This window comes from Chrysochloris asiatica, unplaced genomic scaffold, assembly GCF_000296735.1.
Source record: "Chrysochloris asiatica unplaced genomic scaffold, ChrAsi1.0 scaffold00005, whole genome shotgun sequence".
Lineage (NCBI taxonomy): Eukaryota > Metazoa > Chordata > Mammalia > Afrosoricida > Chrysochloridae > Chrysochloris > Chrysochloris asiatica.
Window position 1 is genome coordinate 17,902,775 of NW_006408523.1, and position 23,673 is coordinate 17,926,447.

Sequence of the window (23,673 nt, forward strand, 5' to 3'; positions counted from 1 at the left end):
TATGTATATATGTATATATGTATATATACAACAACATATGTAGGATGAACTCCTGGTATGGTGCTGTAGGATAAGCAGCTCCTCGGAAACTCTATACAGGGCTGTCATGAGTCATAACCGACTCAACAACGTATGTGGAGGGGACTAAGACAATGGACGTTTTCCATATTTTTTTAAAAAAAGTTTTAATTGTGAATTAGATGAAGATTTACAGAGCAGATCTTCAGCTTTACATTCAACAAGTCATATACATTGACGAATTCATACACAACCTTATATGTAGTTTAATGTTCTGATGTGAATCAATGCTTTAACTCCATTTGGTAAACCGATAGTGAGACTGTATTAAATTTTGTATCACAAATTCTTGGAAAGCAATGATTTTTGCTTCTGCATTTTGAGCAGTCTTTATTTTTCCTTTTTCTTTAGAACTTTCTGTTACTTGATGAGATTTCACAGCGCAACACTCAGCTGCCGTCTGATGGTAAAATGTTAGTGCATGTCCAAGACTTCACTGCTTTTTGGGATAAGGTAACAAACCCTCCACTGCAAGATCATTATGTCTAAAACTGCTGATGCTGTTGAATCTGGGTCAAGTTTTGAGTCCACTTGATATAAAATGTGATTTGCTCACTCATTATAAGTATGCTTATACAAATTCTCAAAATTGGGAATAAAGATTTTGGTAAGTAGAGATTAAATATAAAATCAGAAGAAGGTGTTAGACAAGTTGTTATTTCCCAAATCTTCCCCCAAATTTGCAGATTGTCACCTTATTTTAAAGTTAATGTACATAAGTTGAGACATTTGTAATGTTGGAACTTACAGGATTGGACAGGTAGCTGCGAACTAGTAAACAGAATTGTTAAGTGTTGCAGATGAGAAGCTTTGAGGAAGCAATGCTTGTTTTACCTTAGCATTATCAGATCTTCTTCTTATGTATTGACAAAGGCGCCTGATTTGGATTTTTTCCCGCAAGCTGAGGCAGGAACTCCCATGTCATAAGCCCTGTGGGTTGTGTTGCTGCCTTTGGTGATGGACAAGATGTTACTCTGAGGACTAAGGGGCACCTGACCCAAGCCATGGTATTTTCATTAGCCTCATATGCATGTGAAAGTTGGACAGCGAATAAGGAAGATCATAGAAGAATTGATTCATTTGCATTATGGCGTTTTGGTGTTGGAGAAGAATATTAAAAGTACCATAGACTACCAGGAAAACAACTGTGTTGAAAGTTTGTGTTGGAAGAAGTATAGCCAGAATGCTGCTTAGAATCCAGGATGGTGAGAGTTCGACTCTCTTACTTTGAACTTGTTGTTAGAAGGAACCAGTCCCTGGAGAAGGACATCATGCTTGGTAAAGTGGAGAATCAGGGGAAAAGAGGTGTATTGGCACAATGTCAGCCGCAGTGAGTTCAGTAGTGACAACATTGAACGTTGAGGTTGGCACGTGACCCGGCAGTGTGTCGTTCTGTTGTGCATAAGGTCACTGTAAGTCAAACAACATCAAAACAACAAGGGCAGCCGGGAACTAACAGCTGGGGGCGCAAGTCCCACTGAGTCTCAGGGCAAGGATTTCACTGTGGAGAGCTGGCTGGTGGGACAGCAAGGTTTTTTCTAATACTTGGTTTATTTGTGACATTCAGGCAAGCCAAAAAAAAAAACAACAGGGCCACTCGGGAAGTTCTCAGACTTGCAGACTCAGCACATCCCCTTCACCTACAGCTCACACTCTCACCTCATAGCTTCGTGGACCTAGACTGAGACAAGCCCTCCTGGATCAGACTGGGTCCAGTCGGGAAAACGGGACTCACAGCCCATTGTTTGGAAAAGGGAGTATCATTCAGGGAACTGGTTACAAGGATGACGAAAGAGGGAAAAGAAGAGCAAAAAGGGTAAAACAAATCGTGGTTGTTGAGGTAACCAGAGATTAAAAATGTGTCAGCAGGAGGCTGCTGGTACCTCCAGGGATACAGGACCATAAGGGGGAGGTGGAGCCTACCAGAGGGCCTCCTGGTGGGAGCAGAACCCATGAACCAGGGCCCAGGTATGAGACCACAGAGGGGGTGGGCTGTGTTGTGGCCGCTGGGACTGGAGCCCATGAACCACTGTGGCAGAGGCTGCTTGAAGCAGGCAGACCTATCCCCGACTGCTTCCAAGTCTCCGACCACTGACCACTGTCTTTATGGCTGAACTGGATTGAATTGGCAAGGGGGTTTGGGAAATGAAGTTTGCAGTAGCCAATTCCCAGAGATTCTGATACAGAACATAAGCAGGGAAAGGCTAACTGACCCTTGACTAGTTTACCTTCCCTTCTCCATTCTGGTTCCCCCTAGTGGTAGAAATGGTGGTGGTGCAAATGTTGAAACTTGTGTGCCCTCAAGCCAATTCCGACTTAGGTTGTTATTGTTAGGTGCCTTTGTGGCAATTCCAACCCATAGTGACCTTATGCACAACAGAACAAAACGAAACACTGCCCGGTCCTGCACCATCCGCACAATCATTTTTAAGCTTGAGCCCATTGCTCCTGCTGTTGTACCCATCCACCTCATTGGGATCTTCCACTTTTCCACTTACTCTCCATTTAACTAATATGATGTCCTTCTCCATGGAATGTTCTCTCCTGGTAATATGTCTGAACTATGAATGACAAAGTCTGACCATCTTGACTTCTAAGGAGCATTCTGGCTGTACCTCTTCCAACATAGATTTGTTTGTTCTTCTGGCAGCCCATGGCACTTTCAATATTTTTTTTCAAACACCATAGCTCAAAAGCATCAGTTTTCCTGCAGTCTTCCTTATTCACTGTCCAAGTTTCACATGCATATGAGGATATTGAAAATACCATGGCGTGGGTCAGGCGCACCTTAGTCCTTACACTGACATATTTGTTCTTGAACACTTTAAAGAGGTCTTGTGCAGCAGATGTGTCTAATGCAATACGTCGTTTGATTTCTTGACTGCTGCTTCCATGAGTGTTGATGGTTGATCTGAGCAAAATGAAGTCTATGACAACTTCAGTCTCTTTTCTCCATTTTTCGTGATGTCATTTATTGGTTCAGTTGTGAGAGGTTTTGTTTTCTTTTCATTGAGGTGCAGCCCATCCTGAAAGCACATAGTAACCCTATGTAACAGTGTTTTCTCTACTGTGATGTTTACAGGAGCAAATTACCAGCTCTTTTCTCCCATGGAGAGGCTGATGGGTTTGAACTTCCAACTTTCGGTCAGTAGTACACAGCCATTGCCCCACCAGGGTTTCTTTGAAATTCTATAGATTGTTTCTTTCCTTCCATTCTTGTGACTCTAAGACTTGTGATTCCTGCATCACAGAGGACTGTTTTTGATTTAATGTGCTGACAATATCAACCAGCCAGACAGTAGAATGTCCCCAAATATATAAAACGACATCACTTTGCCTTCTGCACACTGAAACTCAAACAGAATGTATTACCTAACCTAACAATTTCTCCCAAGCTTTTAATACAGTAGGCTTTCCTACTGATTGGCATTTCTTATCATAATGAACTTTAAGGACATGTTGTTGCTGTTGTTAAGTTCTGTCACACTGATTCCGACTCACAGCAACCTTGTGTAGGGTTCCCGAGGAGCATCTGGTAGGTTTCAACCACAGACCGTATGGGTCAAAGTTTAGTGCTTATCTTACAGTGTCACACAAGGGTATGTAGAAAATACCATTAAAGTTCCATATGTGAATGTTAGAAAGAGCACTCACTGAGCAGGGTAGCACATGCATTGTATGACCCAGTACCACATATCTGTAACACTGTAAGATGAGCTATTGAAGTCTTTTCCCAAGAACTTAATAACATGTTACTACATTTTTTTTGCTGTTGTTGTTTAAACTTTCTGTTGTGGTCCAGAGTGCCTCATTCTGTTGCCTTGGCCTTGTCTGTGCAGTGATGCTTACCTGAGGGGATAATTGTTGTTATATGCAATTGAGTCGTTTCTCACTCTTGTTATGTGCCGTGGAGTTGGTTCCGACTCATAGCGACCCTGCACAGGGTTTCCGAGGCTGTAAATCTTTATGGGAGCAGAAAGCCTCATCTTTCTCCCGCGGAGCAGCTGGTAGTTTCAAACTTCTTACCTTGTGGTTTGCAGCCCGATTCATAACCACTACACTACCAGCGCTCCATTAGAGACTCTAAATATGGTTTCAGAGGCTTTAAATCTTTGTGGGTGCAGAAAATGTCGTCTTTCTCCAAAATTTGTAATTGTTGTTGTTAAGCACCATCGAGTCAGTTCCAACCCATAGTAATCCTGTGTAGGGTTTCAAAGGAGTGGCTGGTGAGCTTGAACCGCCGGCCTTGCGGTTCAAACTGACTTTGCAGTCCAGCACATTAACCCACAGCACCACAGCAGGACTCCAAGGATAGAACTACATCAGTCTATCTCCTGGCACTGTGGGATCAGCACTGGACTGCAAACCATGAAGTCTGTGGTTTAAACCCACCAGCTGCTCCTTGGAAATCCTCTACAGCATCACTATGCGTCGTAACTGACTCGACAGCACTTAACAACAAGGAGATGGTTCAGAGCGCCCTTGGGTGGAAGTTGGAGTGTAGACATTTAGGTTTTGGGGAGAGAAGAGAAGCTTGAAGGAGAATGAAGAACATGCTGAGCAGAGAGAGTTAGTAGACATTCATCATTGACTCAGTCAAGACTTACTGCATCGGTTGGCTTGTCTCGCTGTCTGTCCCATCTGCAGAGCAGGATTAATGGAAGAGCAGGGACAAGAGCCCTTTAACTGTTGACTGTTGCCCTCTTCTGGGAGCATTAAAGCAGTGTTCCCAACCAGAAGTCTACTGATAGGGAAGGAACCCACCCCATCTGGCCCTCACAAGAAACGCTATGAGGTGCCTGACGCGAATCTGAGTTTTGTTTGTGACTCATTGTTTTTCAGTCATAGCTTAATAAAAATAGTAAAATAGGCAGCAGTTCGAAACTACCAACTGTTCCGTGGGAGAAAGATGAGGCTTTCTGCTTCCGTCAAGATTTACAGCCTGGGAAACCCTGTACAGGGTCGCTATGAGTCGGAACTGACTCCCCGGCACATAACCACCACCAGTCGTGAGGCATCTAGGAAGGAGTGGAGAAATGTGTTGTTCAGCTTCATTCTATTGTGCATAGGGCCTTTATGAGTCAGAACTGACTCGACGGTACCTAAATTCCTAAAAGAAATTGTTATTGTGTGCTTCCAAGTCAATTTTGACTCATAATGACCCTTCTTGGCCCTCTCCAGAGTAGAATGCCCATAGTTTCCTAGGATGTCATCTTTACAGCAGCAAACATCTTTCTCCACAGAGCAGTTGGTAAGTTTGAACACAGCCAGACACTTAACCACCGTATTGCCAGGACTCCTTGATAGTTTATATAATCCCTATAAATTCTGGGGCTAATTGCAGTGAAATGAAATTCTAGTTTAATTGCAATGAAAACGAATAGTAAGCAACTGTTTTGTAATTGGGAGTCCTGGTGTGGTGCTGTAGGATCGGCACTGGAATGCAAACCGCAAGATCGGCAGTTCAAACCCACCAGCTGCTCCTCGGAAACCCTGTACAGGGTCGCTATGGGTCAGAACTGACTCAACGATACTTAACAACAACAATTTTGTAATTGGAGCCCTGGCGTGGCACTGTACGATAAGCACAAGACCACAAGGTTGGTTTAAACTACAAGGTCAGCGGTTCAAAGTTTACCCCAGTCTCTGCTTGGAAATCCTATACAGGGTCACTATGAGTCGGAACCGACTCAATGGCACTTAGCAACAACAATAAACAACAACATTTTAGAATCACTTCTGTTGTTGTAGAAAAGTTTTTTTTATTTTGAAGATCCCCCAAATTGTTTATTTCTTCTCCTTGGCTCTCAGTCTTTTGGACATTTTACTAATCTCCTACAGGTGGTGAAGAGCGAGACTCGTGGGGGCTCATATCCAGTGCAGATTTTTATCTGTGTGTGCAGCTTAAGTATTTGTTAAACTGACCAAAATAAGCTGCTGTAGGTTTGCTTTTTCCCAGCCTCATCCCTCTGCTAGAGCAAGCAGGTGGCCTATAGGGTATACTGCTGAGCAGCACGTAACTACGTCTCTCTACCGTCAAGTACGCCAGAGCCCTTCTCTAGCATGCTGCAGAAGAAGGTGGTTAACATCTGTTACCTCCCCATGGATAATACAGATAGAGATGATAATTGTAGGGATAATAAAGCCCATGCCGAATTATCCCCCAGTACCAGCTACTTTTCCTTCAGTTTCACCAGTTGCTGTTTTTCGATCTATTTGCTATCTGGGTTTAGACAGCAGTTATTATATTTGGAAAATAGGACTCTTGAGATTCTGTACTCTCAGTTTAAAACCATCCTTTCTACTCATTTATGCCATCTGACTTTTGCCTAAAAAGTAGATGATTCAAAGTAATGGTGGCAATTGAATGAGAAAAGGAAAACTTTCTCCTTTGGGTCCACATGCTATACTAAATCCACCCCCTGCTCCACTTTAATCCTCCCAACTGATTTTCTAATATTTGAAAGTTCGCTGTAAACAGTTAATAAGATTTCATTGCTTAAAGAGTAAACAACAGAGAAACTGTAAAACATATATTTTAAAGATTATTATTAGCAGTTGTTAGGTGCCATGAAGTTGGTACTGACTCACAACCACCCATGAACAACAGGACGAAACACTGGCTGGGCCTGTTCCAACCTCATGATCATTGCTGCTCTTGATTGCTACTGCCACTGTGCAATCCATCTCATTGGGGGTCTTTCTCTTTTTAATTGATCCTCCGCTTACCAAGCATGATGTCTTTCTTCAGCGACTGGTCCCTCTTGATAAAATGTCCAAAGTTTGAGACACCAAGTCTGGCCATCCTGGTTTCTAATGAGCATTCTGGCTGTACTTCTTCCAATGTAGATTTGTTTGTTCTTTTGGCTGTGCATGGTACTTGTAATATCCTCCTCCAACACCGTAACTAAATGCATCCGTTCTTCTACGGTCTTCTTTATTTGTTTTTCAACTTTCACATGCATATGAAGATATTGAAAATACCATGACCTGGGTCAGGCACACCTTAGTCCTCAAACTGACATCAACACTTTAAAGAGGTCTTGTGTAGCAGATTTGCATTAAAAAAAAACAAAAAAAACCATTCGATTTCTTGGTTGCTGCTTCCATGAGTGTTGATGATCGATTTGAGCAAAATGAAGTCTTTTACAACTTCAACTTTTCTCCATTTATTATGATGTTATTTATTGGTTTAGTGGTGAAGATTTTTTTCCTTACATGAAGGTGCAACCCATACCAAAGGCTGTGGTCTTTGATCTTCATCAGTATTTTAGGTCCACTTCACTTTCAGCAAGCAAGGTTGTATTATCTGCATATCACAGGTTGTTAATGAGTCTCCCTCCAATCCTGATGTCATGTTCTTCTTCATATAATCCGGTTTCTCAGATTATTTGCTCATCATACAGACTACATAAGTATGTTAGCAGTTAGTGAGACTTTTATGGACACTTGGCCTGTGTGAAAAACATTAGCTTTTTCATCAGTTTCTGATGAGACACTCAGTTGAGAAAACCCTAAAATTGCATGGAAATCTTCAAATCTGTTCATCTTAAAATTATCAGATTGTTCAGGAATGGGATTTCTGACTAGCGTAATGAGTTCTTCTGCCTTCTTCCTGCCCTTTTACTTTGGACGGTGGTGTGAGGGGATTTCAGAAAGTTTATGGAGAATATGGAATGAAAAGATAATGGAGTTTTGCCGTGAACTTTTTGAAGCTCCCTTGTGTGTTGTGGATGTTTGTTTTTTGTTTTGTTTTTTCTTTATGGTGGAAGTTCTTTGTTGTCCTCACGTATCCTGGGTGGATCATGTATGTATAATACTGAGACTTTATCGCTTGAGCACATGATCCTATCCTTCATTTCTTTAGTCCCCATCTGTTGCAGTTAACAGTTAGGACTCTGGGTGCACTGGCCCTCCATTGCTGGAGTTTGCTAGGAGAGGTTTTATAATGTGAAGTGTATTCTTCTGTTGAGCAGTACTGACCACTCACTGATCAGTAAACATGGTGAGTTTAGTGCAGATTTCAAACGATCCAGGCAAGGGCTGGCCTTGCCATGTACTTATGCTGCCACCTTGTGGAGGCTATTGAAATAGATAACTAAAAGCCAGGACTCATAATGAAAATTTATGAATGATTCAAAACCTTCTACCCTGAATAGTCTTCTATTGTGATGTGAGGATTTTAGTGTACACCAAAGGGCTCTCATTTTAAGAAGAGTGCCTTGTCTTTTCTATGACGTCAGTTCTATCAGTATCTAGAGCGGTGTGCATCTGGGAATGTAGTCGAAGAAGACGGTTTCCAGAGAACACAGGAATTGGGTTGGATTAAAAGGGTCTCCAGAAGACAATGTCTTAAAATAGGATTGAAAAACTATGTGAGTTGTGTTTATGCGTTGGTGATGATTGTGTTGTTTTTCTCGGCTTTTGAAGTGATCTGTGTTACTTTTTTGAAACGAGCATGTTTTTTCCAACTTTCACTTGTAGGCATCAGAAACCCCGACTCTCCAAGGTCTATCCTTCACTGTCAGACCCCGTGAATTGCTAGCTGTGGTTGGACCCGTGGGAGCAGGAAAAGTAAGTTCAGTGCTTCTTGATAGCTTGGTGCCCCTAAGAGCCTAAGTTCTGTGTAACACAATTTTGAATTGGGTGTTTCTGGACCGGCATTTCCCAAAGTGAGTTTCATGGAACATTCGTTTTTCAGCAAGATGACATTGATAATGTATATTTATTATGTTTTCCTACTTGAAACTCTACACTGCTTTCTTGGGAAACCCTTATCTACTAGTTAGACATCTCAGTGAAGGAAACCAACTTTTGTGGTCACTCTTCAGGGATGGCCTGACTGAGACAGTGGGGACTCCTTTTTGTCCGAGCTGACCCTCGATGCTCCAGGATGTCTGGAAGTTGAAAAGATGCTTCTGAGAGACCTTACACACATCCTCATGTGACTTATTCAACACATATCAACTTATCCAAGTCATACATAGATACATATCTGTGTATTTAGGGAGCAAAAGACACAAATATAAACAAGATATCTTATCCCTCTAGAAGCACCAGGTTCTGGGGGAGACAGAAACAAACAGATGCTGCTGCTTTCATGCGAACAAGGTGTGTGCACAGACATGCCACGTGGCTGTTGTCAAAGACTCCACGCACACACAGGCTCATACATTCGACACTAACAAAATACAGACATCTAAATGTACAATGTATAGATGTATAGATGTGGTGGTGGTGAAGTGCTGTTGAGTCAATGCTAATTCATAGTGACCCTCTGTAGAGTTTCCAAGGAGCAGCTGGTGAGCTTGAACTGCCAATCTTGTGTTTAGACCAACTTTGCTATCTAGTGCATTAGCACACAGTGCCACACCAGGACGCCAGAATGTATATATATATATATATATGGGAGGGTGTTGATTTCCTTTACAGTGGACGTTTGTTCTTCGGAATCATGAGTTGCTTCAGAATTCCATTAAATTGCGATCTTGACCCATGCATTGGATATATTATTTACATGTAGCTTTTCAGGAACAACCCCTTTGTGAGACAAAGGATATCTGGATGGAGAAACAACTGCTTTGCTTAACGATTTGAGATGCTCTGTTGCGATTCATGGTGTGGCACTGTAGGATAAACATTGGACTGGAAACCACGAAGTCAGTGGTTCAAACCCACCAGCAGCTTCTTGGAAACCCTGCACAGGGTCACTATGATTTGGAAACGAATCAATCGATGGTTTTTAACAACAGCAACAATAACTGCCACTGCAAACATTCTTAATTAGTCATTATTCAATACAGTTTTTCATTTGGGGGGAACTCTTAGAGGCAGCATAGAATGTTACGCCCGATTTGGTATTATTATTTAGTTTATTGACATGGCTCAAAGTGTTAATTTGCATTGATCAGTAGTGTCTCTGTTTCTTATTGTAACTTCCAGTGCTGTGGTTTCCCCCCACTATTTTACACAAAAGGACTACGATCAAGGCTACAGGGCGGAGGGGAGGCTGTATTACAGTGGCTTGTCCTGTCTTAAGTGCTCATGGTGTGCGTGTGCTTGTTTCGATCTGTTTCAGTCATCGCTGTTAAGTGCTGTGCTGGGGGAACTGCCCCCCACTCAGGGGCTGGTCAATGTGCATGGAAGAATTGCCTATGTTTCCCAGCAGCCCTGGGTATTTTCTGGAACTGTGAGGAGTAATATTCTATTCGGGAAGAAATACGAAAAGGAACGATACGAAAAAGTTATAAAGGCTTGTGCCTTGAAAAAGGTAAGTTTTGAATCTCAAATACTAGAATCAGCTAATCTTAACCTTTTTTTTTTTTTTTTTTATTATTATTGTGGATTATGTGTTAGTTTACATGGGTGAACATTATCTTTACATTCATCCTATCGTATTTTGTTTCATTGAAATGATCACAGTCCCCTGCATGTATCATCACACACCCAAAGGGTTACACCCCACACACCTGCCCCCGGCCACCAGCACACAACCCTTCTCCCTCCCTGAGTTCAGAGTCCCCAGCCACTCCTTCTGTCCATGTCATCACCTCTACCTCCATCCCTAGTGTCACTGCCTCTCTGGACAAGGTCTCATACTTTGCTTTTCTCCCTTGATGGTTCTAGGGATCTCTGCTCCTGGACTGCAAAATCAGCCCTTCCCTTCCTTTTGTTACAAAACATTTACATTTACCTTTTCAACACTCACTGTCAGACCTGATAGCAATCATTCCTTATTGACCACAGGAGTCCTTTCTCCCTCACCTTTTATCAACCCTATCCAGACAGGTTGGAAACAATTCAGTGGAGATTCTACCTTTCCCTGTGTCCTCTGGATCTAGGTTCCCTATTGAAAGCTTGTAAGCCAGTCACTTCTTGCCTTTGTAGTCCCCCCATTTTGGGTAGCCAATGTCTAAGTTCCCCCTCCCTATCTACCCTGTGTACCAAGGGGGTGGGAATGATCTTCACTGTAGAGGTTTGTCTGCTCTTTTGTCATACTGCATCTACAAACATAGGTCAAGTTCATCCACTTATAGTTGGTTACTCCTATTTTTTTCCCCCCATCTTCTTTCTTCCTCTCATTGTGTTCTAGTCATCCAGCCATTGATGCCAGGTCAAATGGGTACTATCTGCAAGTGTGTTTGTTCTTGTGTATCCCCCCCTCACTGTATATCAGCTGGATGATTCAACTTCGTTCTAGTCCTCTGGGGCCATGTCCCTGCTCCTGGGCCCAGGAGTCCCCAGGTCTCGTCTTACTGCTGGTTAACTGCTAATTTTAACTTAAGTTACAGGGTTATTAAAACTTTGTTTTTATTTTAAAAGAACTAGGAACATTATTTAGTAGTTTCCAGCTAGTCTTCTGGGTTACACGAGACACACATGTACACACTGTTACTTTAGTCGATGTGATATTTCACAGAATGCGTTTTTGGTTTTGTGTTAGGAGGTTTTGCTCATTTTTAATCTTTTTAAAAATAAATGGATTTGATTGTTGAAAATATGCACAACCAAGCGTACACCAATTCACCAATGTCTACACGCATTCTTCAAGTTATGCAATCATGCTCACCTGGCTTTTCCATGTGGTTCTTCCCCCAGTGACAGAAATTTCTTACCTAAACTTTAAAGGTGCCGCTGCCACTTCAACCCAGTGTACATAGTTCTTAAAAAGCACAGTGCCCAAGGCAGGCTTTCTTTACTCATTGTGCTAAACTTTGGGATGATTCAAAGATTTCAGGGGTTAGTGCTGGTCAAAGGTCTAAGGTTTAAAGATGATCTCAGAGCAGTAGCTCATCAGCTTACTTGACCCCAGAAGGCCCGGATTCTATGAGAATTTGAAATTCTGCTCTGCATTTTCCCCCTTTTGGTCAGGATTTTTCTTTAGAATCTTTGATCAAACAATTCAATAATAATAGACACTAATCAAGCTTTAGTGGGAGAAAGATGAGGCTTTCTGCGCCTGCGAAAGAGTTAAAACCTTGGAAATCCTGTGTGAGTTGCTGTGAGTTGAAACTGACTTCATTACACTTTAACAACAACATCCGACTCTTTTTAAAGGGACACTTAACAATTTGCTGAGGTAGGGAGAATAGTGTAATGAACCTTTAGATGTATCCATCATTCTTCTTCAGCCTTTATCAGTTAGTGGCCTTTAACAACTTAATTTTGTTCCATCTATTACTTCCACCCCCAGTTATTATGCAACAGGCCCTTGTTGTTTGTTGTGGTCAAGTGCCATTGATTCCGTTCTGTTCCATAGCAACCCTGTATAGGGTTTCTGAGGAGCGGCTGGTGAGCTTGAACCATTAACGTTGTGGTTCAAACCGACTTTGTAGTCTAGCACAGTAACCCACAGCGCCACATCAGTAGTGGTTATTAAATCTGTCATTTTGTCTAGGTCATCTCAATAGGTAGGGTTTGAATGCGTCCGATTTAACAAGCTCTAAAAAGAAGTCCTTGCTTGCTGAAAGTAAAGAGGACTTGAAACATTTACTTATGAAGATCAAAGAGCACAGCCTTCGATATGGATTACATCTCAATGTCAAGAAAACAAAAATCCTCACCACTGGACCAATAAACAACATTCTTATCAATGGAGAAAAGATTGAAGTTGTCAAGGACTTCATTCTTCTTGGATCAACTATCAACACTCGCAGAAGCAGCAGTCAAGAGATCAGACGACGTATTGCACTGGGCAAATCTGCTGCACAGGAACTTTTTAAAGTGTTGAAGAGCAGAGATGTCAGCTTGAGGACTAAGGTACGCCTGACCCAGGCCGTGGTGTTTTCAATAGCCTCATATGGATGCAAAAGCTGGACAGTGAATAAGGAAGATCGTAGAAGAATTGATGCCTTTGAGTTGTGGTGTTGGAGGAGAATACTAAAAGTGCCATGGACTGGCTAAAGAACCAATAGATCTGTTTTGGAAGAAGTGCAGCCAGAGTGCTCCTTGGAGGCCAGGATGCCTAAGCTTCATCTCTCCTACTTTGGACATATTGTCCGGAGGAAACAATCGTTGGAGAAGGATGTCATGCTGGGTTAGGGTGGAGGGTCAGAGAAAAAGAGGAAGACCTCCAACGAGATGAATTGGCCAGGTGGCATCATTGATGGACTCAAGTGTGGCAGCGGTAGTGAGGTTGGCCCAGGATCGGACATTGTTTCATTCTGCTGTGCATGGGGTCGCTATGAGTCGGTTCCAACTCGATGGCACCTGACAACAACAACAACAACAAAAAGAAGTCCTAGATCTCATTATTTCATTCATAAATATTTTATTATTTATCTCTAAGAGATAAAAACTCTTTTGTTAAAACAAAACAAAACAAGCACATTATCACTCCCCCAAATGACAGCAAATCCCTTAATATTATTATCTTTCCAGCCCGTGGTCATGTTTCTTTGACGATGGCATAAGAAATAATCTGAGCAGTCTGTGTGAATCACAATTCAGAAAGAGTTTGCACATTGCACTTTGACCTTATCGATAGGTCCCATAGGTCTTTCTCAATCTATAAGTTTCCCCGTTAGCTGGTTTTTGACTGACAATTTAGCTTTTGAAGAAAATGAAATATTTTAATACCGCATATTTTCACTAGGGGGAGAGATTGTTGTTTTCAGACATGACATCAAGTTTGGCAGAAAATGACAAATGCAGTATTTAACTGTAGATTGTGATTAAACTAAACTAGATGAGTGTTGATGAAAACGAAACATACCAGATTTACCGTCGTCTTAGCGCTGTGCAGTCAGTTCTGACTCCTAGCGAACAAACCCGACAAGAGAGTATAATTTAGAAAAACAGAGAGCGGGTAAATACGGATATTTATTTGGCTTCAGGGGCTAGCAAGCTGTCGTCTATGTTACTTTCTTTGGGTTATAAAAATCAGGGAATAATAAACCTTAGGGGACTCTCCACAGGAGCTCTTCAAAGCAGTCGAGACATCTGACGGTTCTTTTATACTTTGTGGAAATTGCTAGGTGAGCCTTTCAAAGGTCTGGAGTAGATGGCTCTGAACCAGCTTTGTGAAGAGATAGTAATTTTGCTTGAATAATGGCTTATCATAGAATCTCCTGGATTGTATCAGGTGAGCAGCGTTTGATGATGAAATGGATGAAATATTTTGATTATTTTCTATTTAATGGATTAGTCTGTCTTTCTCCTGAGCTTGCTAATGAGAGATTGGTTATTGTGTTATCAGAAATGATATCAACCTAACAGTGAAGAGCTTGATTTTGATCAAATTGTATATTTGAAGAAAAGTTTGAGGAACAGTGTTAGCATCTGTTAATTAATTCCGTTCTTCAATGAACTTTTTGAAGCCCCCCCCCCCATGCACTTTATGAGAAAAGTGGGGAAAGCAAAAGTAAATCAGTACTAATAATGTTGTTATCATTGTTAAGTGTGTTAAGTGCCATGGAGTCAGTTCCTAGGTGTAGCAATCATGTATAGGGTGTCCAAGGTGCAGCTGATGGGTTTGAATCACCAACCTGACCTGGCAGTTAGCAATCCAGTGCTTATCCCAGAGCAGACACCAGGACACCTGGTCCGCCATGCGTTCATCATTTCTCTCTCAGTCATACACATGGGCACACAAAAGCGTAGGATTTTACCACAACTTTCTGTCACTGTCCATGTTGCCTGATTTTATAGTTGGTCAGGCTGAGGCTTAGGGAGCCTGACCAGCTGACCCCAACACTTAGAGCTCAGGTTCAAAATCACATGCGCATGACATCAGATTCCAGACTTTTCCACTAAAATCTCTCGATTGAGGAAGTTTCTAAGGGATAGTTTTTTTTTGTTTGTTTGTTTTTTTTTAATTTAAGAATTAGGTGATAGAGGTAGAAGTGGAAACATAGATTTCAAGCTTTTCCTCTGATTTGCTTCGGGTCTGGCTCCACCCAGTCCAGGATTTAGACTTTTCTTGGCATTACCCAGCTGCCTTTCTGCTCTCCCATGTGTGGGGACATTGGCTGCCTTCCAGAATTTTCCCCAGGGCCTGTCACCAAAGTCAGATGGGAAGACTGGGTGTTAATATGGGAGAAAGTCTGGTGATCCGCCTAGACTCCGTTGTGGGGCAGTTCTGCCTTGTCCCATGGGGTCACTATGAGCCAGAATTGACTTGATGGCATTTAACAGCAGCAGCCGCAGATACACTAGAGTTAAGGAAACTCACTGCTCCCTTTTTATCAGTTAGTTTGTTGTATTGTGATGTTGTGGTGACCTGCATGGTGTGATGCTCCCTGTACTTCAGTAGCGGCAGCTCTACCCATAGGGCTTCCCTGGAACTTCCAGACTAAATCTAGGAAGAAAGTGTGGTGATCTACTTGTAAAGTTAGCCAGCGTCCCTGGATCACAGCAGAATATTGTGCGACAGATGGAAAGCTCTCCGACTTTACAATGTTTGCAGTGACAGGCGTCAGCGCTGGGCAGTGCTTTATCCTGATGTCCACAGAGCCCTGGTGTGGCGCTGTCAGATAAGCACTGGACTGCTAATCACAGTGTGGGCGGTTCAAACCCACCAGCCACTCCTTTGAAATCCTATACAGGGTGACTAGGAGTCAGAATCGACTTGATGATACTTAACAGAACCGCCGTACCACCACCACGGGGTTGCCCTGAGTTGGGATGGTCTCAGTGGTAGCTAACAACAATTCTAGTAAATATGTAAGTTTACTGAGTACAAAACACTTAAGAATGAAAACAATGCGAAAAGTACCAATTTACATTTAGCAGACTCCATTCAGACCAGGTGCACATATTCCGTGTAACATAAATAGCTATTGCTAGAACAAAACAGACCCATGGCCATCAAGTTGATTTCCACTCATAGCGACCCTGTATAGGGTTTCTGAAACTGTAAATCTTTAGGGGAGCAGAAAGCCTCATCTTTCTCACACAGAGCCATTGGTGGGTTTGAACCTGTGACGTTGTTATTCGCAGTTTAGTGTTTATTTTCTAAGCACCATCAGACCTCCTTAGTTTTAGAACACACCTCAGAAAGACACAATAGTGTATGATGCTTTAGTGACTAAAATCTGGAGTTAGATCTGGAATTGCGTCTTGGTATCTGGTAACGTAGTGGTTACGAGTTGAGCTGCTAAACTCAAGGTCAGAGCAGTTCCAAACTACCAGCTGTTCCAAAGAAGAAAGGTGAGGCTTTCTGCTCCTGTAAACATTTCAGACACCTGATAGAGGGTCGCTGTGAGTCTGAACCGACTCCACGGCACATAACCAATCAACCAACCACTCTTTGTTACTAGATGTGTCACATTAGCCAGTTGCCTTGACTATACAAAGTCTCAGTTTCTTCATCTGTTAAGTGGACATAAAGATATTGTCAACCCCTTATGGCTGTTTTGAGGATGAAATGGAGAATGAATTTGAAGTACTTGCTTTTTTAGCACATTGTTGATAAGAGAGTCAGTTCCAGCTCATAAACTGTGTATTCTCATAAAGTTAGGAAGCGTATAAAGAGAGGGTGGAGCCTTCATGAGAAATCTAAACAAAGACTTGGGAACCCAGTAGAAAGGATTGGAGGAGCAGGTGTGGCCTGACTCTCCTAGGAAAAGGCAGTTTCAGATGAAAGAAAAGGTGTCAGCTATAAGATTCCTGAGATTTGTCTCTCCATTCCAGCCCTTTGCCAGAGCCTGGTGGATTCCTTTCTGGACTCCTTCCGCCATCTCCCCACTGGTATTTCCACTCTTGAGTTTCCACCAGTGCTCTGGTGCCTTTGAGGCCCAGTGAACTCAAACTAGGAGCCATGGTAGCATAGTGGGTTAAGTGTTTAGCTGCTTAATTCAAGGTTCTCAGTTCAAATCCACCAGTAGCTCCTAGAGAACAATGATGCTGTTAGTTCCCAAAAAGATATATAGTCTTGGAAGCCCTGTATAGGGTACTCATGAATTGACATCAACTCGATGGCCTTGGGTTTGGATTTTTTGTGTTAATCTCAAGTTGGCATAGCTAGCTTCTGGTTTTCCTCTAGTTTATATTTGGGTAAAAACAGCTATAGATGAAATAATCAGCTAAACTTAACTGATAGGTAACTCATGTGAGCACGAATCCTTTCCTCTTAGTGGGAGGAACTATAATAGATGCTCAGCTCTTGCTTTCATGTAACCAAAGCAGAAAATCGTGGTTAGGAAATAAGCCGGACTCAGAGTTTACTTGGAATCCTTCTCCATGTTTTTCCTGTCAGAGACTTGCCCATAAATCGTCTGTAAAGTCAAACAACACACTCGAGTTCTCCTGCCAGACCCAGAGAAAGCCTGTGTCTCAGTCCCGACCTGAGTTAGAGGGAAGAGTAGGTTTGAAGTGCATCCTCCAGAAAATGACTCAGATTGCTGGGCTCCAACTTGATGCTATTTTGAGAAAGACAGCAAAGCAATATAAAATCGGCGAATAAAAACGAAGCAGAACATAGTACACGGACTGTCAACAATAAAATGAGACCATCTAAACAGGGAATGTGACTTTGAGTGTGTGTGGGTGTGTGAGAGCCCGGGGAGCTGCCTTAAAATGGCTCTTACTTTAAGGAATATCAAAAAAGTAAGAGACGGTGTTAACTTTGAGATAAAGAAACCATGAAACTATAATGAGTACTAATCATTGGTTGCCTTTTACGTAGACTTGGAGTATATATAGAGCCCTGTGTGTTTCTGGGTGTCTTTGTTGGCTCAGTTTATTGTGCTTCACACTCTAAAGGGCGTCTCACATTCATTGGCTTGATTAAAGAAAAAAAATGAATAAACAAGAATATAAACAAGAATATATGTGTATACGTATGGATCAGTCACCAGCAGCAAGTTAACAATGACTTTGTGAGATTTCCATTTATGCGGAGTGTTCGTATGCATATTTTCCCCATTCTTTGAATTTAGTGACCCTTGTTTCTCTAACCCATTTTGTAGAAAAGGAAAATGAGACTCCAGATGAAAGGACTTGCTTGTCATAGAAATGCTAAGGTGCCACTTGCCTTCTCCTCAGATTTTCCAAAGTAGGCTTGGAGAAACGAGAGCCTCCTCTACTGCTTGGGTTCTGGATTGCTGTTCAGTGGGAGGTTGATGCTTGTACGATGTACATTACCAACAGACTCTGCTTGTCTGTGCCTAGGACCTGCTGAGTGATAATTATATGCCATCTAAGGAGAGATTTGTAGCATAATACTGTGTAACTTCAACCTGATTGTTACCTTGTCATTTGGAGGCATGTCTTTTTTTTTTTTTTTTTCAAAGATACTATACTTTGTCAGTTTATTTATTAATATTAAGATATAGCTTTTGACAGATTGACAGAATCTGAACTCACCATTTTGGATCCTTCTTAGCTGTTAGCTTTCTCTGGACTGCATGGAGCAAGTATGGAATTAGTCCAGCCGATCTGGTCAGTGTCTGTTGAACACATAGGCCCCTTTTCTTTAGGTGTCTCTGCCCAGACTGCCTGTTCTAATGTGACTTTTTGTACAGATATTTGTCTGTTACTCAGTGTCTGTGTCGTAAATATCACTATGACAATATGGGTCTGGTGTGATATTCTCTCTGAAGGTGGGAAATGGAGGGCAGAGGTCAGCAAAATGACCGCTTGGGTTAGGACATACTCATTCCTTGATACACTGAGTCCCTGGGCTTGAAAAGTTCACCTGGCTCTCACACGTATGTCTGTGCACACATCTTGGGAATTGCAGATCCAGCTGCCAACTTGGCTTCACCTGCTGGACACCCAGTGGTCATCTCAGCTTGCCCACAACAGAACTTCGGATTTCAGCCCCTGAGCCTGCACCCACCATCTGCCCTTTCTCAGCAACTTTCTCAATGCCCCCAACACTTTAATGCCTTTTCTTTTCACCTCACAACCCACATCCGTCCCTTTAGCAGCCGGTGAACTCGACCTTTGAAATGTGCCCAGAATATGGCTACTTGTCACCTTTTCCACGCTGGCTCTGGTCACTGTCATTTATTGTAGGCTTTGTTGCGGTGGTCTCTTAGCCTGCATCCTTCTTTTGCCTGTGCCCCTGACAGTTTACATTCCAGAAAGAGGCAACAGCAATTGTGTAAGAGCCGAATTCAGATTGTGCCGTCGCTTCCCCGGGACCCCCTGCCCAGCCCTCTCAGAATGAAATATTGCCACATCTCTCCCTTGCATAATTTTAAGATACAGATAACTTATTTGCCAATTCAACTTTCTCACATGTACCATTCAGTGACACGACTGTGGCCTGTCTTGCCTCCCTCTCTGCCCTCATCTGTACCATTGTCGACTCACTTTGGTCTAGCAGTACTGGCTTCCTTGCTTGTGCCAGCACCCTGACCACACATCTGCCCATAGCCTCAGCTACTCCACTGTCCACAGGTCTGTGCTTACAGCCTCTCTCATCAGAGACTTTCTTGGCCTTCTGTGTAAAACAGATTTCACTTCCTTCTTTCCCTAAGTTGAATTCACTTTTTCTTTTCTCACAGATCACCATTTTCATTTATAGCCATTTGCTTACTTCTGTATTGTCAGTCTCCTACCTGAGAAACACCAGGAACTTTGTTTTATTTACTGCTGTTTTCTGCCTCCTAACAATGCTTTATACCTAGTTATTGTTGTGAAGTGCCGTCGATTCGGTTCCAACCCATAGCGACCCTGTTTTAGGGTTTCCAAGGAGCAGCTGGTGAACTTGAACCACCGACGTCTTTCAAACAGACCTTGCAGTCCAACGTATTAGTCCACAGCGCCACACCAGCATTCCAATACCTAGTTGTTAGATGCCATCAAGTCGGCACTGACCCACAGCAACCTTATGCAAAAAGTCTTGTGCAGTAGATTTGCCTAATGCAATACATCATTTGATTTCCTGACTGCTGCGTCCATGACTGTTGATGGTCGATCCAAGAAAAATGAAGTCTTCGACAACTTCAATCTTTTTTCCATTGATAAGAATGTTTTGGTTAGATGCATCCATCTGTAAAAAAGTACAGAGACGAAACAGAAAGCCCAGAGAGTATTCTGAAAGGGTCAAGGTTATAATTTAGCCACTCTATAATTTAGCCACTCTGAAACATAGTAATTGCTCTTACTCCAAGACACATTTATTCCTGTAGAACTAATGCTGGAAGTTTAGGATGACAGGAGGAAAACCTACGCTGAGTTTCCTTTATTTTTTCCTTTCTCCATGTAGGACCTGCAGCTTTTGGAGGACGGCGATCTAACTGTTATAGGAGATCGGGGAGCCACACTGAGTGGAGGGCAGAAAGCCCGGGTCAACCTCGCAAGGTAAATCTCAGTTCAGAGATGGGGTATTGGGGTGGCCACAGAGATTCCCCACTGCCCAACCTGAACTCGCAGATATCTGCCACCCCATCTGTGTATCAGCACAAGTCCTCCACCTCTTAGAAGTGATCCATTCCTGGTGACCCTTCCATTATTAGCGCCTTTATGGGGCCGAGAGGAAGGTGTTCTGATTGCTAAGTGTACACATGCATATCACAAAAGCTGTGAACACAGGAACCGTACGTACATCAAGTTCCCTTAATGCCTTTGTGTATACAGTGAATTAAACAAGCTTGTCCATGTCACCCTTCTGCACTTTGTGATAGCCCCGGACACATAGAACCCATTCACTGTGTGTTGGGTACTGCATGAAGCCCTTGTTTTGGGTGATTCCGTTTTGCTCTTTGGCGATGAACATCCAGATTGTTCATCGCTGTTGTAATTTGGTAGGCAGGGTCCGGAAGTGTGAAACGTTCTCTTGTGTGATATCTCCACATCTTTTAGAGCAGTGTACCAGGACGCAGACATCTACCTCCTGGATGATCCTCTCAGTGCCGTCGATGCAGAAGTGGGCAGGCACTTGTTCGAACTGTGAGTTTGCTCATGTTTTGTGTCCTTCGGCTTTGCAAGCACCCTTTACAGTAGACTTGGGGAAAGCCTTTGTGCTTCAGAAAATGCAGCTTATTTTGCTCTTCCCTCCTTCTCTTCTGCACACGGAAGAGCCATTCTAAAGTAATTCGGCACAAATAGGAGGTCAAGAGAGGAAAATACAGAAAGCACTTGTCATCGTGTTGAAGTGGGTCGTGTGCATGCTGCAGAGGGCTAAGAAGAAGATGGTCACTGCTATTTGCAGTCGATAACCAAGATGCTGTGACTGGTTGGCTGGCTGGAGTCCCCGGCCCAAAGACAAGGAAGATGATATCCTGCAACTCACTTACCTGGTCCTTGAGTTTTGTTTTTTCTTCTTTTGTATGTAGTACTTTAGAAGTGATGTTTTCAGTACCAGCATATATGTGGCTACCATGGAAGGATTTTATTGGCTTCTGCTTCGTATCATGTAGATTTGAAAATATGTAGTGAGGGCTAGCATTTAAGAATGGTTTGTTTCACATCAGACTATGGCTTCAGCAATTTGTGTGTTCATGTGTTCTTACTAGAATGCGTACTCACCACCCACAAATGCAGGCTTAACTTGCATTTCAAACTTATGTATCTAGAATCTAGCTTAACTCCTGATGCTCATTTTGCATTTGTGGAATTCTATTTTCTTTCTTTTTTATTTTTTGAGGGGGACTTTTGCTTAGCCCCTGAGGCAGAGCAATTCTAGAATGTTCTCTGAGCATGCTGTATCTTCACATGTGCAGTGTGACATTTCCTATGCCATCTCAGCGAGTCCTTTCAGAAGCATCATGAGCTTGCTCTTTCTAGAATGGCACTCTGATCTACCTGCCCAGTTATCTTCTTCTTGTTCCCCTTGTTCACATCAGTGAGCATGTGTTGAGGTCCTCCTGTTGGCATGGGTGTAGAGGCTCTTACAGATGTTACTGTACGAAACACCGTAATTTACAAAGGAAGCTACTAAGCCACAGAGAGATGAAGGATCTACATTGAGCAGAGAAAGGGAGACAAGGAACTTGGGATTTTATTCCTGCCCTTAAGGAATTCATCCCTTCATAAGATTTGCCAAGACAAATGTATGGGAAAAGCTCAGCATACCCAAAGCTTTTAAGGTGATTTCAATATAAGATAATTGATAAATGGAAGTAGAAATGGACAGCTACAGACATCCAGCTGAGTAAGCGCCCTGTCCACAGTGGTCTGTAGACGGCGAAGGATTTATGGAGGCTGAGAAAAGGACTGAGTTCTGTTTGGTATAGGGAATGTGGTGGTTATGTGCCGTCGAGTCAGTTTGACTCATTCCGACCCTGTGTAGGTTTTCCAGGGAGCAGCTGGTGAGCGTGAACCAACATTAAGTGACCTTGCAGTCCAGCACATTAACCCTCAGGGCCACACCAGGAATCCAGTATAGGGAATAGGAGAAGTATAAATGTGGTGATAAGCACAAGCAGGGTGCATGAGAGAACAGTTATAGAGGCAGTGTTGGGTCAGCAGTGGATTCTGCCCTTCCGTACAGGAGACCCAGACTCGATTCCCGCCCACAGTACCTCATGCACAGCTGCCATCCCTGTTGCTATGAAGCTCAGCAGGTATCAGCAGAGCTTCCAGACTGAGCCAGAAAGACCAGCAATGTACTTTGAAAAACCAGCCAGTGAAAACCCAACCATTCAGTTGCATTGTCCATGGGGTCATCCTGAGCTGGAGGCCGATGCAGCGATAGCTCACTGTAGGAGAGAGGCTAGGTGGTTGTACAGCAGGGGTTTGGGTGTGTTTGCTGTAGGTCCTCAGTAGCAAAAATGTAAAGAGATTCCAGCAGAGCCCTTGCCGTGAGGGCAGTAGAACTCGGGTTCTAGATCCGAGGGCTGGGATGAAAGGTCTCTAATACCTACTTAGCCTGAGTCACTAGGTGACTCATTAGGATTTCTTACTGCTTCTTGACCACATGAGTCTGCGGAATGCAATAGATAAGATACAGCATCAGAAGATCTCAATGCAGAGACCAGTGTCCGCTGACTAACATCACCTCCAGTTCTGATCTCATCTGCCTTCCCCTCCTCCTCCCGATTCCTGATGTGATGGATTCTTCTCTTCCACGGAGAAATGCCTGAGTTGAGTAATAGGGCCGTAGGATTGTAGCAGAGATTCCCCACTCTCTTGGTGACTTCATGAGTGGCTCAGCCTCTCTGTTCCCACTGCCCCAGGTCCCCACCCTGAACTCTGCCACCCATTCTGTGTGAGTCAACACAAATCCTCCCTCACTCAAAGACTGATGTGTGGTGGCGCTGTTGTGGAGGAGAGAGGAAGGCGTTCTATTTGCTAAGCAGATGTCACAGAAGCTCTGCCAAGTTTTTCTCTGAACATAGGAGTTATTTATAAAGTCCTTGTGCACCTTTGAGGTTTAATGACTTTGGATATACACTTGATAGAAGCAAACTTGTTAAAATTGTTGTTTGCTAATCAGAACCACATTCTTTGGAGCAACTTAGGACAGGGAGCACGAATGCAATTTAGGAAACCACTCAGCAGCAACTGGAGAATGCTTTCAACGACTTAGAAAATTGGATTGAACAATATGCTATGAATGATGGCGGTTGTGTTGAAGCTTAGAAATGTGAAGTGTTTTGTATTAAAAGTGAATGAATTACACTTCTGTTTGCCACTATAACGGTTTACTTCAAACATGAATCTATACCCAAGGTTATTAAGGTCTGTGAGTTCTACAACTAT

At 42.8% G+C, this 23,673-nt stretch overlaps 1 protein-coding gene across 1 annotated transcript in view; it reads left to right on the forward strand.

Annotated features, from left to right (window-relative positions):
• ABCC4 (ATP-binding cassette, sub-family C (CFTR/MRP), member 4) overlaps window positions 1–23,673 on the forward strand; it is a 357,151-nt gene that overhangs the window by 119,032 nt on the left and 214,446 nt on the right. The window contains exons 9-13 of the mRNA XM_006832001.1: window positions 430–531; window positions 8,563–8,652; window positions 10,157–10,348; window positions 20,237–20,331; window positions 20,833–20,919. Of these exons, the coding sequence (XP_006832064.1) occupies window positions 430–531; window positions 8,563–8,652; window positions 10,157–10,348; window positions 20,237–20,331; window positions 20,833–20,919 (566 nt within the window). The remainder of the gene's footprint in view (window positions 1–429; window positions 532–8,562; window positions 8,653–10,156; window positions 10,349–20,236; window positions 20,332–20,832; window positions 20,920–23,673) is intronic.